This window comes from Arvicanthis niloticus, chromosome 6 (assembly GCF_011762505.2).
Source record: "Arvicanthis niloticus isolate mArvNil1 chromosome 6, mArvNil1.pat.X, whole genome shotgun sequence".
Classification (NCBI taxonomy): domain Eukaryota; kingdom Metazoa; phylum Chordata; class Mammalia; order Rodentia; family Muridae; genus Arvicanthis; species Arvicanthis niloticus.
The window spans coordinates 12,379,390-12,394,612 of NC_047663.1; the positions used below are offsets into that span (position 1 = coordinate 12,379,390).

The 15,223-nt window shown below is 40.5% G+C and overlaps 1 protein-coding gene across 2 annotated transcripts in view; it reads left to right on the forward strand.

Moving 5' to 3' along the window:
* Positions 1–11,246, forward strand: part of LOC117710632 (ABC-type organic anion transporter ABCA8A) — a 70,719-nt gene extending 59,473 nt beyond the window's left edge. The window contains exons 31-39 of one of the 2 annotated variants that reach the window (XM_034505670.2): positions 1,184–1,275; positions 5,288–5,448; positions 5,893–5,968; positions 6,058–6,152; positions 6,573–6,692; positions 6,918–7,058; positions 8,801–8,880; positions 10,108–10,163; positions 10,726–11,246. In XM_034505670.2, coding sequence (XP_034361561.1) covers positions 1,184–1,275; positions 5,288–5,448; positions 5,893–5,968; positions 6,058–6,152; positions 6,573–6,692; positions 6,918–7,058; positions 8,801–8,880; positions 10,108–10,163; positions 10,726–10,824 — 920 coding nt within the window. In that variant the 3' untranslated portion in view covers positions 10,825–11,246. Of the gene's footprint in view, positions 1–1,183; positions 1,276–5,287; positions 5,449–5,881; positions 5,969–6,057; positions 6,153–6,572; positions 6,693–6,917; positions 7,059–8,800; positions 8,881–10,107; positions 10,164–10,725 lie in introns of those variants that run through there. The other variant, XR_013110959.1, reaches the window with a different exon arrangement.
* Positions 11,247–15,223: the final 3,977 nt, after the last annotated feature.

The window sequence follows — 15,223 nt, forward strand, 5'->3', positions numbered from 1 at the left end:
ATTCACCCTGACATTTTTATGCATGCAAATGTGGAATACAGTTCATATCCAGCCACCCATCTTCTCCCTGGTCCTCCATTCCCTGACTTGTCCACCATCTATCCAGTATCAAGTAGGCCCTCCTTAGCTTTTGGTTCATCTTTTATTTGTTTGGTTTGTTTTATTTCTCAGTGTCTTCAGTTTCTTTCTCAACTCTTCTGTAATTTTCATTATAAAGATTCTTTTCATCCACTTACTTATATTTATTGATATATGCCTTATTCTGTATACTTGTGAATGGGTTTCTATTTCACTGTGTTCATATTGATGCTACTTAAAGCTAGAGAGATGGTTCAATGGTTAAGACCAGTTGCTCCCACAGAGAAGTAACTCCAGCTCTAGGGGATCTGATGCCCTCTTCTGACCTTGGCTGTTACCTGGGACTCATATGATACACAGGCATAAATGCAGACAAAACACTCATACAAATAAAATAAATAAAACAAATTTATAGGGAAAAGAAAAGCTGCCTATTTTGCATGCTGGCTTCCTATCTTGCCACATTCATCTTTCTGTGGATTTTAAATGATTTTCTATGTATAGAATCATATTATTGGCTAACAGGGATAATTCAATTGTCTACTTTCTTGTTCATAGATGTTTTTATTTCTTATATAATAGCTGTGGTTGACATTTTTTGTACTATATGAAACAGGAGTGATAAAAACAGACACCCAATACTTTTCTTTATACTGGACCCAAGTTTTTAATTTTCTTCATGAATTCAATGTTTACTAAAGGTTTGTAATATGTAGTATTTTATTATGCCTGAGCATGATCCTTTTAAAGGTTTATATTGTTTTAACTTATGCATACATTGTGTGTGGGCACACGTGCTTGTAAGAGCACTTGCTTCCAGATCCAGATTGAGCACCAGGTCCCTGGGATGTGGAGTTTAAGGGGTTATGAGATGCCTGTTGTGGGTACTAAGATCCAAGTTTAGGTCTTGTACAAAATCAATACACCTCCTCAATGCTGAGCCATGTCTTGCCCTGAGTAGTTCTATGCCAGTTTTACTCACATCCTTTCACATAACATGACAATCAAAATATAAAATCATACTTAAGGCCCATTGAAAAGCGTTTGTCACACAGCGAAACCTGTAATAGTCACTATCGTTGCAAATGTGTCTTCTTTTTCTCAGGTGAGGTTGTAGGATTACTGGGACATAATGGAGCTGGTAAAAGTACATCCATTAAGATGATAACTGGAGAAACCAAGCCAAGTGCTGGACAGGTAGGTAGATAGTATGTTCTCCAACAATACCCACATGACAACTTGAAAAATGTTATTATTCAAATTTTAAAAATATCATGCTGAATTATAAAATCTCACTTTAAGCAACACAGATGCTAACCATTCGCTGGGGATGCTTTTAAGTGTTTTGATAATTTTGTGTATGGAATTAATTTTATTATGTTCAGCACCCTTTATTTTTTTCTTCTCCCTTCCTCTCATATTGAGCCCGTTTTTGTTCTTCAAAACCTCCCCTGCTACTTCATGTCTCTTTGTGATCCATTAAACTTCATTAGAGTTGATTGCGTTAGTGTGGCATGAGCAACTTATCAGTAGCCACACCACTGAGGAAAACGACCCAGCTGCTGTATTAATGACCAGTAATGGGTAGGGCGTTTTGGCTTCTCCGCCATCTAAAATGAAATGTTGGTAGGTCTAATCATATATAAGTCTTGGGTAGGTAGCTGCAGCTGCTGTGACTTCATGAATGTGAAGCCCATGTCAGATCCAGGAGTTCACAGCACAATACCCCCATCTTATGCCTTTTATATTCTCTTTGCTTCTTCTCTTTCAGTGTTCCCTGAGCCTTGGAAAGGGCTACAAAGATATTATATCTAGTTCTGAGCACTTAAGAATCACTTATTGTCTGTACCACTTACGAAACTCATCCCATTGTGAAAGGAACCTTCTTTGACCACAACTGAAAACAGCTCTGATCTCTGACTGTAAACATAAACACTTAGCAGGCATCCAAGAATGCTTTGAAACTATCTTTTTCCCACGAGTGTATTGAGAAGGAATGTTATTCATCTTCAGAATACTAATTATTATGAAAATATTAACAGATTCTGTTTCCTGGACCACATAATCCACTAATTATAATTTTAAATGGCCTTTATAACTTCAGCATGCTACTGCTCATTTTCATGAAGTGCCATTACCAATTCATACATCTTGGAAGTTATACAGTTGTATTAAAGTCTTTTTTTTGGACAAATCCAATAAGGTGCTTCTTAGAGTAGCAGAGAGTAGAGAAGCATGCATGTAAAGTTGAATTGCTTGCCAGCTTGTCACTTCCCTCAGAAACAATATGGCAAGACAAACGAAGTTCATACTTAGCCAGGAGAGGTGATGCCAGGAAATAGAAACAGGTCAATTCCCCTTTCCTACATTTACAGGGCAGAGCTGCTTTAGAAAATGGCAGGGGGAAGGGCATATGTCTGTGTAACTATGCCAGAAAAGAGTGTTGGTAATCAAGCTTTAGAGGGAGAAGAGAGACAGGACACTCTCTTCTTATAACTTTCATGTCCTGTCTAGCAGGGCATCGAACAGGGGCTGAGGAGATAACCTGAAAAAAAAAATTTGAACAGGTGAATAGAAAGGAAGATGGCTTGTCTATAGGCTGATTAAACTGTAATTTTTACTTTATCACACAGGTGTTATATACACAAAAACAGGATGTGAGGAAAGAAATGGTGCAGGAGTGTAGGTGTTCAGGGGGAGTACAGATATCTTCCAGAACAGGGTATCTGTTGGAGTAATTATTTAAAAAACAGCCACTGGTCAAGCCGACTATCTATGTTGTGGCAGCTCTGCCTAGCTCAGCGGCCATGTTCTGTAGCCAGAGCCTACGTGCGTGCCGCAGCTAGAAACAGCCAGCCAGAAACACCAGCCCTGCCACCTACGAGAGGCCAGCATGGGAGATGGGCTCTGCCAATCTTCCATACTGTCCATGTAAGGCTGGGCATTGCCCAGATCATCTCACCATCCACGACGGCCTGGTAGAAAATTGAGATTGTAATGCCTAAAGATTAATCAAATGCTTTATATGTTTGGTAAAGCTCAATAACAATATGCCCATACAAAGAGAGTTGTTTCCCAATTAGCTAACCTAAATCAAAGTTGTTACTCGTGACTGCTCTCCATACCTGTGTGGCTCTCCATCGCTCCTACATCTCTCTCTCCCTAGCTCCTCCTCTTCCTTTTCTTTTTCCTCTCCTTACTACTCCCATCTTAGCTCCTCGTACAGGTGTCAGCTGGGTGAAGGTTCAGGGGACAGATCACTATGACTCCGCCTATGATTCACTTGTCCTTATCTAAGTTGATACTATCCACCAAGGGTACCCAAGGTCTATGACTATCCACAAGACCTATGACTACTTGTTCTTATCCAGGATGGTGAATTTCCACCAAAGCTGCCTGTTTACAATATCTTATAGATATCTGTTTCAGTGTTTTCCACAGAGACCCAAGACTTTGTGTTAGCAAGCTGACTTAGGCCTATTGCTGATTTTAGACCTTCAGGATATAAGCAAGGCTACCCCTGACACCATTAAACATTCCACAGTGTAGGGAGAAGAAACTCACATGCATAGTCTCTCTGAACCCATGGTGGAGCAGAAGGTCAGAAGCATGTCTCTGCAATATTCATGGCACAGTCTAACCTAGCAGGACTCTCCAAATCTAGATACAGATGCTGTTCCTTGCCAGTCACCACCTAGCTTTAATTACTTCTCCTTTAAGGGCTGAGGCATGCCTCCAGTCCTTTCTATTTTCTATTGCTTCAAGTTTAACTTGTTTAAATGGTGCATGTGCATATTAATGTAGTCAAGCAGTGTCTGTCTAATGTGCCTGCTTTATGTCACATCCCACATTGTCATGGTCAGTCAACCTGACATAGACCTAGACAGACTGAGGAAGATGAACTCTCAGCCAAGGAATTAACACCATCAGATTGCATTGTGGGCACATCCATGGGGCATCTCCTTGATTACTAATTGGTGTAGAGAGGCCCAGACCACTGCGGGAAGGACCACATTTGGGCAGGTGGGTCTGGGCTATAGAAGAAATGTAACTGAGCAAGCAAGGGAAACCTAAGCAGTAAGCAGCATCCTTCCATGGTTTCTGCTTCAGTTCCTACTTTCAGGTTCCTGTACTAAGTTCCTGCCTTTGACTTCCATCAAGAATGGACTATGATCTGGAAAGGCAGGCCCACATAACTCCATTTCTCCTCAAGTTACCTTTGGTCAGAGTTTTATCACAGCAATACAAAGCAAAACATCTAATATTTCCTAGGTCCACCCATGTTATCACAGACAAAATGAGACCTTCAAACCTTAAAGGCTGCACAGTATCATATTGTATCTCTAATGACACATTTCAATATCCATTAATCCTGTAATGTTGGTTGACTTCATCTTCTCTATTACAAATAGGAACACAGGACTGAAAAGGTCATTTTGATCAAAAAAGCAAAGCAAAGAAAAGGAGCTTTCAATTCCTTTGAAAACATACCAGGAAATGGGTTTTTCCTGTCATACCTCAGCCATGTCCTCTCCACCCCCACCCCTAGCATGAGAAATTGTGCCATTTTTCATAACTGACTATACTAATATGCATTTGCTCCAACAATGGACAACAGTTCCATTTTCTCCACCTCCTCATTTTAACATCCTCCTTTTTGATAGTAGCCTTTCTACAGATGTGAAGTGATATCTCACTGCTTCTTTGTAAAAATGTACTCATAGGTGTACATGTGTGAGCATGCATGTAGAACCAAGAGGTTAATGTTGGATGTCTTCCTCAGTCATCCTTTTTTTTTTTTAATCTGAAACTGTCTTCCAGTGAATCTGGATTTACTAATTTACATTGATCAGCTGGTCATCAAGTCCCTGGGATCTTTCTGTCACTGTCAACCCTGTTTTGGGTTATAGGTGTTAACACTGCTGCACCTGTATTGTGGATACTGGGATTGGATTCGGGTCCTTGTGCTTATGTGGCAAGCACCTTAACCATTTCTCCAGCCCCTTGCCATTGTTTTTAATTGCATTTCCACACGGACTACCTTTTTATATATGGTATCTTGGCACCTTTATACACTCTTGAGATGGCACACTTGTTCTTGGGATGAATCCTTTTGTCTTTCTGAGATCATCACTGAAGTCTGTCACAGAAGTACTTTTGGGTAATAGTACTGGGGGTTTGAGCCCTGACAGTGACCTTTTATCCATAGGTGCTGCTGAAGGGGGACAGCACAGGGGGCACCCCTGGGTTCCTGGGGTACTGTCCTCAGGAAAACGCTTTGTGGCACAACCTGACGGTGAGGGAACACCTGGAGATATTTGCAGCCATAAAGGGGATGAGGAAAAGTGATGCTAACATGGCAATTGCAAGGTACATGAGGGTTTGCACCTGTTCACTTCTGTACCCAAGTGATGGGAAAACGGTTGGGGATGGCCACTTCCACAGTAAATGTGGGACAGGAGATTTTATTGATTGACTAGGTGGGGTAGAGAAAACTTTTGAAGTTTTATTCATTTTAAGGATGGAGGGGAAATGGTTACTATTCAATAGTAAATAATTGAGTGTACTTTAAATATAAAATAAATTGCAGAAGAATTTGAATACCAAACTATCAATTTAAAAACAGGAAATTGCATCTGTCTTGGTTGCAAAGATAACATCCTTTGTCACCCTGACACTGTTGAATGTTTCCGTACATTTCTGGAGCTACCTTCTTGGGCCCCACTCCTCCATCTTGGCCAGGCTCACCGCCCCACTTTCCCCTCATCTCTCTTCACTGTGGAGATGAAGTGATGTTCTGCAGTCTCTCTTCAGGTTGGCAGATGCACTCAAGCTGCAGGACCAGCTGAAGTCTCCTGTGAAGACACTGTCTGAGGGAGTGAAGAGAAAGGTATAGGCAGGCCTCAGGGAGAAGGGCTTCCAGCATGCCTCAGTGGACCACACCAGGTAATGCCACATGGGCTGTCCCTCTTGTTGCAGCTGTGCTTTGTGCTGAGCATCCTGGGGAACCCTTCCGTGGTGCTTCTAGATGAGCCATCCACCGGAATGGACCCTGAGGGGCAGCAGCAAATGTGGTGAGGCACTGTGTCTGTCATGGCTGCATCACAGCTGGGAGTTTGTGAATTGTGTTAATATTGTTAGATTAACAGAAATAAGTGTGGCCAACACCATCCATATCCTTAAAAACTATTATTTTGGGTGAGAACTTACAAACATTTATTGATGGTTCACAATGGAGTTCAGAGAATTGAATGTTTGTTCAGTCTCATAAACAGTCCCTCTCTACTTAGAATGTGCGCTCTCATGCATTTTTCTTCTAAGTGTTCTCTCATGACAGTTTTTGCCATGTCACCAGTGTTTCTCTAGCAACCATGCATCCATCTTACTTGGTCTACATTGATAATTTCTCATCTCTGCCACATGGACTTTCCTTTCTCCTATGCTCAGAAGAGTCGGAGGACTTCTATTCATCCCAGTTCTTCTCTTGACAATAGGCAGGCGATCCAGGCCACCTTTGCAAACACAGAAAGGGGTGCTCTCCTGACCACCCATTACATGGCAGAGGCAGAGGCTGTGTGCGACCGTGTGGCCATCATGGTATCTGGGAGGCTGAGGTGGGTGCCTGTTTTCATCCCATACCTGTCCACTCTGTGATGATCAGATGAAACACATTTGCTTTTTAAGCACATCAGCATTCAAGGCTAAGAGTTGAAGTTGCCACTTCTCTATTTAACAGTGAGGAGACTCTGAGTTGGGTGACCGAGTTGTGATCTGCACATGCTCACAGGCACCATTCTCACATTTGTCTTGTGCTTTTGTAATTCCTATTCCTGACCCAGATGTATTGGATCCATTCAACATCTAAAGGGAAAATTTGGCAAAGAATATCTCCTGGAGATGAAGGTGAAGACTCCAATGCAGGTGGAGCCCCTCAACATGGAGATCATGAGGCTTTTCCCCCAGGCTGCTCGACAGGAAAGGTAAGCACAGTTTCGGAGATGTGCTTGTGATATGGCTCTGTTGGTTGGTCTGTCTGCTCATGTGCATGTGCACATGTGGGTACACATCAACATATAAGCTCCCATACATGTGCTTGTGTGTGTACACACAAACAAACACGCCAACACACACACACACACACACACAGACACACACACAGACACACACACACACACACACACACACACACACACCATGCTATAGGCCACAAGTCAACATCCCTTGCCTCCATTATCATCCTCTATCTTATCATTTGAGACAGTGTCACAGTGTCTTTCATGGACCCTGAGGTAAGCATTTTTGCTATACTGGATTGCCACCAAGCTCTGTGGACAAGCCTGTTTCCTACCCCCAACCAGTGCCAGGATTACACATACAATTAGTCACATCCAGTTTCTGTGAGTTCTGAGTTACAAACTTATGTACTTCCTCATGCTTACATGGCAGGCACTATCCTGGCTGAGTCATCTCTCCAGCCCACAGGTCCTGTTTTTGATCTAGCAAAGTACACCCACTACCCACTTTCCCCTGGGATTTGTTTGGCTTGGTAGACACTGTGGGTCATGTTTACACTGTAAGAAAACCTCAAAGAGGTCACTGAACTGTGGGTACTGCTCAAAGTCTTCTAGAGAACAGAGGTCTGGTTAAAACTGAGGTAACATGGGTGTGGACCAATTATGTGGCAGGTTTTCTAGGTCTTGGGTTATCCAGTTGTTATACTGATCTTGAAAAGTAAGAACCATTTTAAGCAAATCAACATTCCTGGGTAAGACCTAGAGTTGCTTCATGTCCTTACTTAACAGAGAGAAGACTCTGATTTGGGTGTGGTAATGCAGTAGAAACCTAAGCATGGTCACAGATACCCTTCCCACATTTGTCTTGTGCCTTTGTGATTCCACTCCTGATCCAGATATATTGGCTCAACCCAACACCTAAAGAGCAAACTTGTCAAAGAATATCTACTGAATGAATTCCTTGGGTAAAATCCCAGGACTTATAGGGATAAACTAATTGTATTTCACCACTGTCTTTACTAATAAAAGCTTCATACAGACACAAATAAGATAATAATGACACAGTTTACTGATGACAAGTGCATATAACTCTTATTTTTATTCCACATTTTTAAGGGCTCTAATTCAGTATAAACTACCTCACACAGATATAATCAATAAACACTGCTAGTGAAAGAGAATGCTCTGTAAATGAAACAAAATAAAACCTGTGAAGTGAAGTCAATCTGTTCTGATTATTTGTCGATAATAAGTAGTTAAATAAGTGCCTGGCCAGCAATTGGTGAACTCTGGGCCCTTCTGAAGAAAACATGGTTTCATTTCCTGCATTTCATTTCAGAGTCTTCTTTCCCTGAGAATAACATTGAGAGTTGGGGGAGGAAGTGCCTAAATATGTACGCTGTACTGAATAAGTAGATTGCTACACAGTTTGGAAATTCTAGGAAGCCATGTTCCCAGTTGAGACTGGGTGGGAAAAAACAGTCTTAAAAGTTGCCTAAACTACATGGGTCTTTCCAGGCATCCTGAGATACTGAACCAATTCTCATCCATCTTTTCCTCCATTTCTTCTTTTCAACTGGCCTGCTTCAGTGACCTCACTCTCAGAGATTCAATTACATCAAAGTGTCTTAAAAAAAAAAAAACATAACTGATGCCATAGATGGTAAGCCACATGCTTAGAGACCAACCCAACCTTTCTTTCTTTCCAGGTACTCTTCTCTGATGGTCTATAAACTGCCCAGAGAAGATGTGCAACCTTTATCACAAGCATTCTTCAAATTAGAGACAGGTAAGAGACTAGTTAGAGGTCAGACTCTGAGATCAACTACTTTCAGAACTTAAAGGATGCTTACACTGATGAGAAATTAAATCAGAGCATTCCTGGCTAATTCTGAGCATTCAAAGTTCCTTTTGAAATACAGAAGGAGAAAACTAAAGAGGTAAGCTGGGCATATACATGGCAAGGTTTGTTGCTCTCATTTTTATTTAATTTTATTTTTTTACACTGCACATAGGAAAGTACAAAAAAAAGTTAAATTCACCATACTTTTAAGGTTATATTATTTTATATCTATAATCAATTTCACTTTAGAGGTCACAGTAGATGCATATAATTTTAAAGTCAGTTGTATTTTATTGGCTCAGGCCATTAATGACCTATAAACTCCTGTATAAGTGTGAATAATCCGGTGTCCCTTGGCGGGCTTCAGTGTAACTTAGAGCACACTATATTCATCCTTTGATCAGAGCTTTGTGTTGTCTGTCCTTTGGTGTACACATTCTGCTTGTCTGACTTATTCCAGGGGCTCTTTATTTTTACTGCTCAATGTCACCTTCACTAGTCTGTCACCTGTCCTACTAAGAGATAGCCACCTCCTGTTCCACAGATATCTTCTGGTTTCTGGTGGCTACATCCAAAGCTGTCTTGATGTATCTTCTTCCCATTGTCTAAATTCAGCACCTAAACTTTTTGGACATGGGATCCTTCACAGCATTCCTAAGATTAACATCACTGTTGTGATTCTTTTGGGGTTGGGGCGGGGCATCTTCCACTAAAAATCTATATACCATTTACTGTGACTTAAAATGTCCTTCTGTGTAAATCAGTTAAACAGTTTTTTTCATGCTGTTGTAACAGTTTAGATAACTGTTGACTTTATTTTTGTGTCTTTCTTTTCTCTTTTCAAAAATCTCTTCCCTTCACAACCTACTTCTGTGTCAAATCTACTGAATTAATGACTTTTTTCTATTCAGGGAAGAAAATGTCCTAGGCATCATTGTATCCCATGATGCAGATCTTAAAAAACTGTATAGCATGCAAATATAGCTGGCTCTTTCCTGATGAATCAAAGCAAATGTTATATATCTTTCAGTTACTCAATATGTTCAGGAAAAATTGTGTGTAATTTCATTTAGTGGTTCTCTGCAATTTAATCCTATTCATGACATGTGATGACTTAGTACACATACAAGACTTAACATACAAGAGACCTAACATATGGGTTTTCTTACACAGTTAAACAGAGCTTTGACCTGGAGGAGTACAGTCTCTCACAGTCCACCCTGGAGCAGGTAGGTCAATTTCAGGAACATTTGTTCACAAGCATTAAATTCATGATCTTTGGATTCAGACAAGAAAAGAATTTTTTGACTCTAGTTCATTAAAAACATGGAGTTGTTCTTAGAATATGTTTCCTTGCCCCTTCTAAGTATGACAGGTAGGAGTCAGTTTATTTCAGATAAGTCATTAGATTTGCTATTGTTATTTGTTCATGTGCCTCTATAGAAAAATAATTGGTTTTTGTCATGTGTAGCAAGTCAGTCACAGGCAATTTGCCCTTGGGAATGCACACTGACTCTTCTTAACTACCAGAGTATAAATTGTCTGATGCTCTGAATAAAGTTGCCTATTACGTGAAAAAAGAAGCATTGTGATATCTCTCTCTTTGTCTCTCTCTCTGTCTCTGCCTCTCTGTCTCTCTCTCTGTTTCTCTCTGTCTCTCTCTGTCTTTCTCTGTCTCTCTCTGTCTCTCTCTGTTTCTGTCTCTCTGTCTCTGTTTCTGTCTCTCCCTCTCTCCCTTTTTCTCTCTCTGTCTCTCTTTATCTCTTTCTCTCTGCCTCCCTCTTTCCTCAGGTCTTCCTGGAACTCTCCAAGGAACAGGAGCTGGATGGTTTTGAAGAGGAACTTGATCCCTCAATGAAGTGGAAGCTCCTCCCACAGGAAGAGGCTTAATACTGAAATTTTTAGCTATAGCTGTTTTTTCTTCTCTAGTTGCTCAAAGCAATTTTGCCTTTAATGCTACATCTATTGTTGTTGAGTAAGCCATTTGACCATAGAGATAGAAGGTGCTGATTACGTCACGAGTATACAGCTCTTATGAATGGGATTAGGATCATGAATAAAGCCACTGAGCTATCTCACTCTCTACAACTTATTTTTTTGTAGTATAGTCATTTTAAAACACATTAATTGTATGGATTCCTGACTTTAACTGTTTGTTTAGAGGTTTGTTGCAACTGAAGTTGTGACATTTCAGTACATGTATGTCTCAGCATCCTTCCCTCAGGACCCTTCATAGCCCTTTATGTGCTTCTGCTTTCCATATTTGGTTTGGTATGTATTTCTACATATAAGATAAAGCATATACTCCTCAAGTTGTGTCTGGCTCAGTTTATTTCAACATGGTGCCCTCCAATTCCATGTATTTTATTTCAGATAACAGGATTCACTTCTTTGTCACAGATTAGTGGAACTTCATTGTGTATAGATATTATGTTTCTTTAGACCTTTGTTTGTCTGAAGAAAAAAATAGATATTAAGAAACTAATTTAATTTTTAAAATGGAGCACAGATCTAAACAGAATTCTCAATAGAGGAGCCTTTAATGTCTGAGTATATTTAAAGAGATGTTCAACATTTTTAGCCATTAGGGAAATGAAAATGAAAACTACTTTGAGATTCCATCTTACATCTGTCAGAATGGCTGAAGTTAAAAAACACAAGTGACAGCTCATGCTGTCAAGGATGTGAAGCAAGGAGAACACTCCTCCATTGCTGGTGGGAGTGACAACTTGTACAGCTACTATGTAAATCAGTATGTCAGGTCTGCAGAAAATGGAGAATTGATCTATGTCAAGCCCAGCTATACCACTCTTAGGTATATACCCAAAGGATGCCCCATTCTACGACAAGGACAGTTGCTCAACCATGTTCACTGTAGCTACATACTGGATACAACCTAGATGCACCTCCATGAAAGATGAATAAAGAACATGTGGTATATTTACACAATGGACTATCATTCAGCTGTTAAAATAATGACATCATGAGATTTACATACAATTTGGATGGAACTAGAAAACATCATCCCTTAAATATCTCGTGTGTATCTAAACAGCATTTTTATTTACCTGGTAAACATAATAATGTTGGATATCCAGAAGGAAAAAAGAAACACAGAACTTGGGAGAATGTTTCCCAATGTTTCTGTCTCTCTCATATGATATATGTGTTATATGATGTATGTTTGCATGTGTTTTCATAAATTCATCTAAATGCATCATGCATTTATATTTTGAACTATTTTCTTAGATTGATGACTGACATGATTTTTAATCAGAAATGTGACTAATTTCATACTCTGGTCTTGGGATCACTGTTGACAGATTAAAGGAACAGATTCACAGACCCAGACTTCAGAGTCACATCTCATCCCATCAACATCACCTGGTTGTTCCGCTGTCTGTCAAGTCAGACAGCAGTAAGCTGCTCATCTCTTTAAGTGCATGTGGAATGGTCATGAAGACAGGGCTCCCCTTGGTCATGAACCAAGCCTTAACAAAGTAGCATGTTAAATGTACTTTGACCACGAGTGAATCAAACTGCAAATTAGTGACTAAAAGAAGCAGGGGAGATGGCTCAGTGGGTAAACTGCTTGACTTATCTGCATGAGATCCAGGTTTACACCCCAGGATTCCCAGAATTGCTGCTGCATTATACACTTTTGTCTCTAATTTTAGTACTAGGGAGTCAGAGTCAGGAGAATCCCTGCAGCTTCCTACCTAGACATTCTAGCCAAATCAGTGAGCTAAGGTTCAGATGAAAGATTGTGTCTTTAAAAAAAATACACTGGTCTCTACAGGTTCTTCCTCCCCTTTGTTGGGTATTTCAGCTAATGTCATCCAAAATGGGTCCTGGGACCTCTCACTTCCCTGGCATCTGAGACTTTCTAGTGCTCCTCCATTCTCCCCCATTGCTACATATTTCTATTCATTTTCCTGACCCTCTGGACTTCTGTGTTTTTCCATACCTAATCCTGCCCCCCCCCCCATTCCCTCACCCTAATCCCTCTCTCCATTCCTCCTCCTCTAGTAGATAGGTATGGACCCCAGGTGAGGGATGGGGCCATCTCAAAAATTTTTAACACAGAATTGTTTCTATCTAAAGGAAATGCAGGGACAAAACATGGAGCAGAGACTGAAGAAAAGGGGATCCAGAGTCTGCCTCAGCTTGGGATTCATCCTATCTGCAAACACCAAACCCAGACACTATTGCTGATGCCAAGAAGTGGTGGCTGACAGGAGGCTGGTATAGCTGTGCTCTGAGAGGCTCTGCCAGCACCTGACTAATACAGATGCAGACACTCACATCAACCATTGGACTGAGCCCAGAGACCACAATGGAAGAATTAGGGGAAGGGCTGAAGGAGCTGAAGGGTTTTACAACCCCATAGAAAGAACAATAACAATTAACCAGATTCCCAAAAGTTCTCAGGGACTACCAAAAAGTATATATGGGCCTGTCCATGGCTCACACTACATATGTAGCAAAAGACTGCCTTATCTGACATCAATGGGAGGGGAGGCTCTTGGTCCTAGAAGGCTTAATGCCCCAGCATAGGTCGATGATAGATGGGTTAGGCAGGAGATGGTGGGTGGGTGGGGAGCACCCTCTTAGAGGTAATGGGAGGAGGAATGGTATGGGGGTTTGTGGAGGGGAGACCAGAAGGGGGACAACATTTGAAACACAAATAAAAAAAATAATCAATAAAAGCTTAAGTTCACTGATGATAAAAATAAGGTGGGTTAGGGACAGAAGAGCACTGTTGGCTCTTGCAGAGGACCCAGATTCAATTCCCATATAGTGACTCACAATCTGTAACTCCAGTTTCTAGGGATCTCACTCCCTATTCTGAACCTCAAGGACACAAGGTATGCATGTCATGCATGCACATACTTACAACCAAAACACCCAAACACATAAGACAAAATAAATAAGTCTTTTAAAATAAATACAGCAATACTCAGGGAAACCCTGTCTCCAAAAAGAAAACAATATAGTGAACTTATTTTTTAATTGTTTGAGAATTTCATACATGTACTACATTTACATAATTTCCCCTCTAATTTCTCTTGTGTGTCTACTCAATTCCTTCTCCAATTCATGACATCTTAATTACTATTGTTGTATACACACACACACACACACACACACACATACACACACACACATCTAAACTCATTTAGTGTTGCTCATAGGTACCCATCTTTAGGGCTGTCATCTTGGAATCAGACAAACTACAAAGAGACAGATTTCTAGAGAGAACTGGTTCTCTCTTCCTCAGCAGCCATTGGTTGCTTATATCTCTTTATCTGGGGGTGGATCCTTGTGAAATTTCCCCTGTCTCTGTTGCATGTCAACCGGTGTTGTCATTATGTAAGTCTTTTTTATGCAGATATATTGTTGCAACCTCTCTGGAACAGAAAGCCTATCTAGAAGACACTGTCCAGCAGTCAACAGCCTAGTCCTCTGATTTACATCCCTTCTTCCAGGATGCTTCCTGAATTTATATTATGGCTGTACATAATGCATTGGTCTGGGTACCTCCTCATCATTTTTTTTCTCAGCTTTTTATCCAGTTTTGGATCCCTGTAGTCATGTCTGTCGGATGCAAAAGGGAGCTCCTTTAAGAACCATGAGAGCTACACCCATCTGTAGGTGTAAGAAGTATTTAAAATAAAGTTGGGAATTATATTGATTAGGTAAAATAGCAATGGTAGTTCTCCTCTAGGGTCTATGACCTCTATGTCCACAGAGACTTGACTAGGTTTAGAATACCAAGCACAAATTCCTTCTGATTGAGAAGGCCTAGTGTCCAATTAAATAGCTGTTGGTTACCTCCAAGGTAAATAATGTCACAGTTGCACCAGAAAAATAATAACCTGCTACATAGTGATGTATAATAAAATAATATGTAATTAAAAAGTGCATTCATAACAGATGATTATCATTTAATAAGTAAATGGCAGTCAACCTGAAAGAATCACAGTATAAATATGAACAGCACTTGGTGAAGATACTTGATGTCTATCTGTGTTCTCCAGAAGCAGAAGAGACTTAGGAGATAACCATTTCTCTGTTCTCCAGGAGCAGAAGGGACATAGGAGATAACCATCTCCAGTATCTAGAATTAAGACTCTAAGACATATTCCATAAATCAATAGTCAAGACTAAAGCTCAGTGGGAACTGAAAAAAAATCACCAGAAAACTAAATTAAAGCAGAACTGAGAAATCAGAATGAAGTCCTGAGGGAAGAAGTCAGCAGCCCGGGGCTGTGGGTGGAGAGAAAGC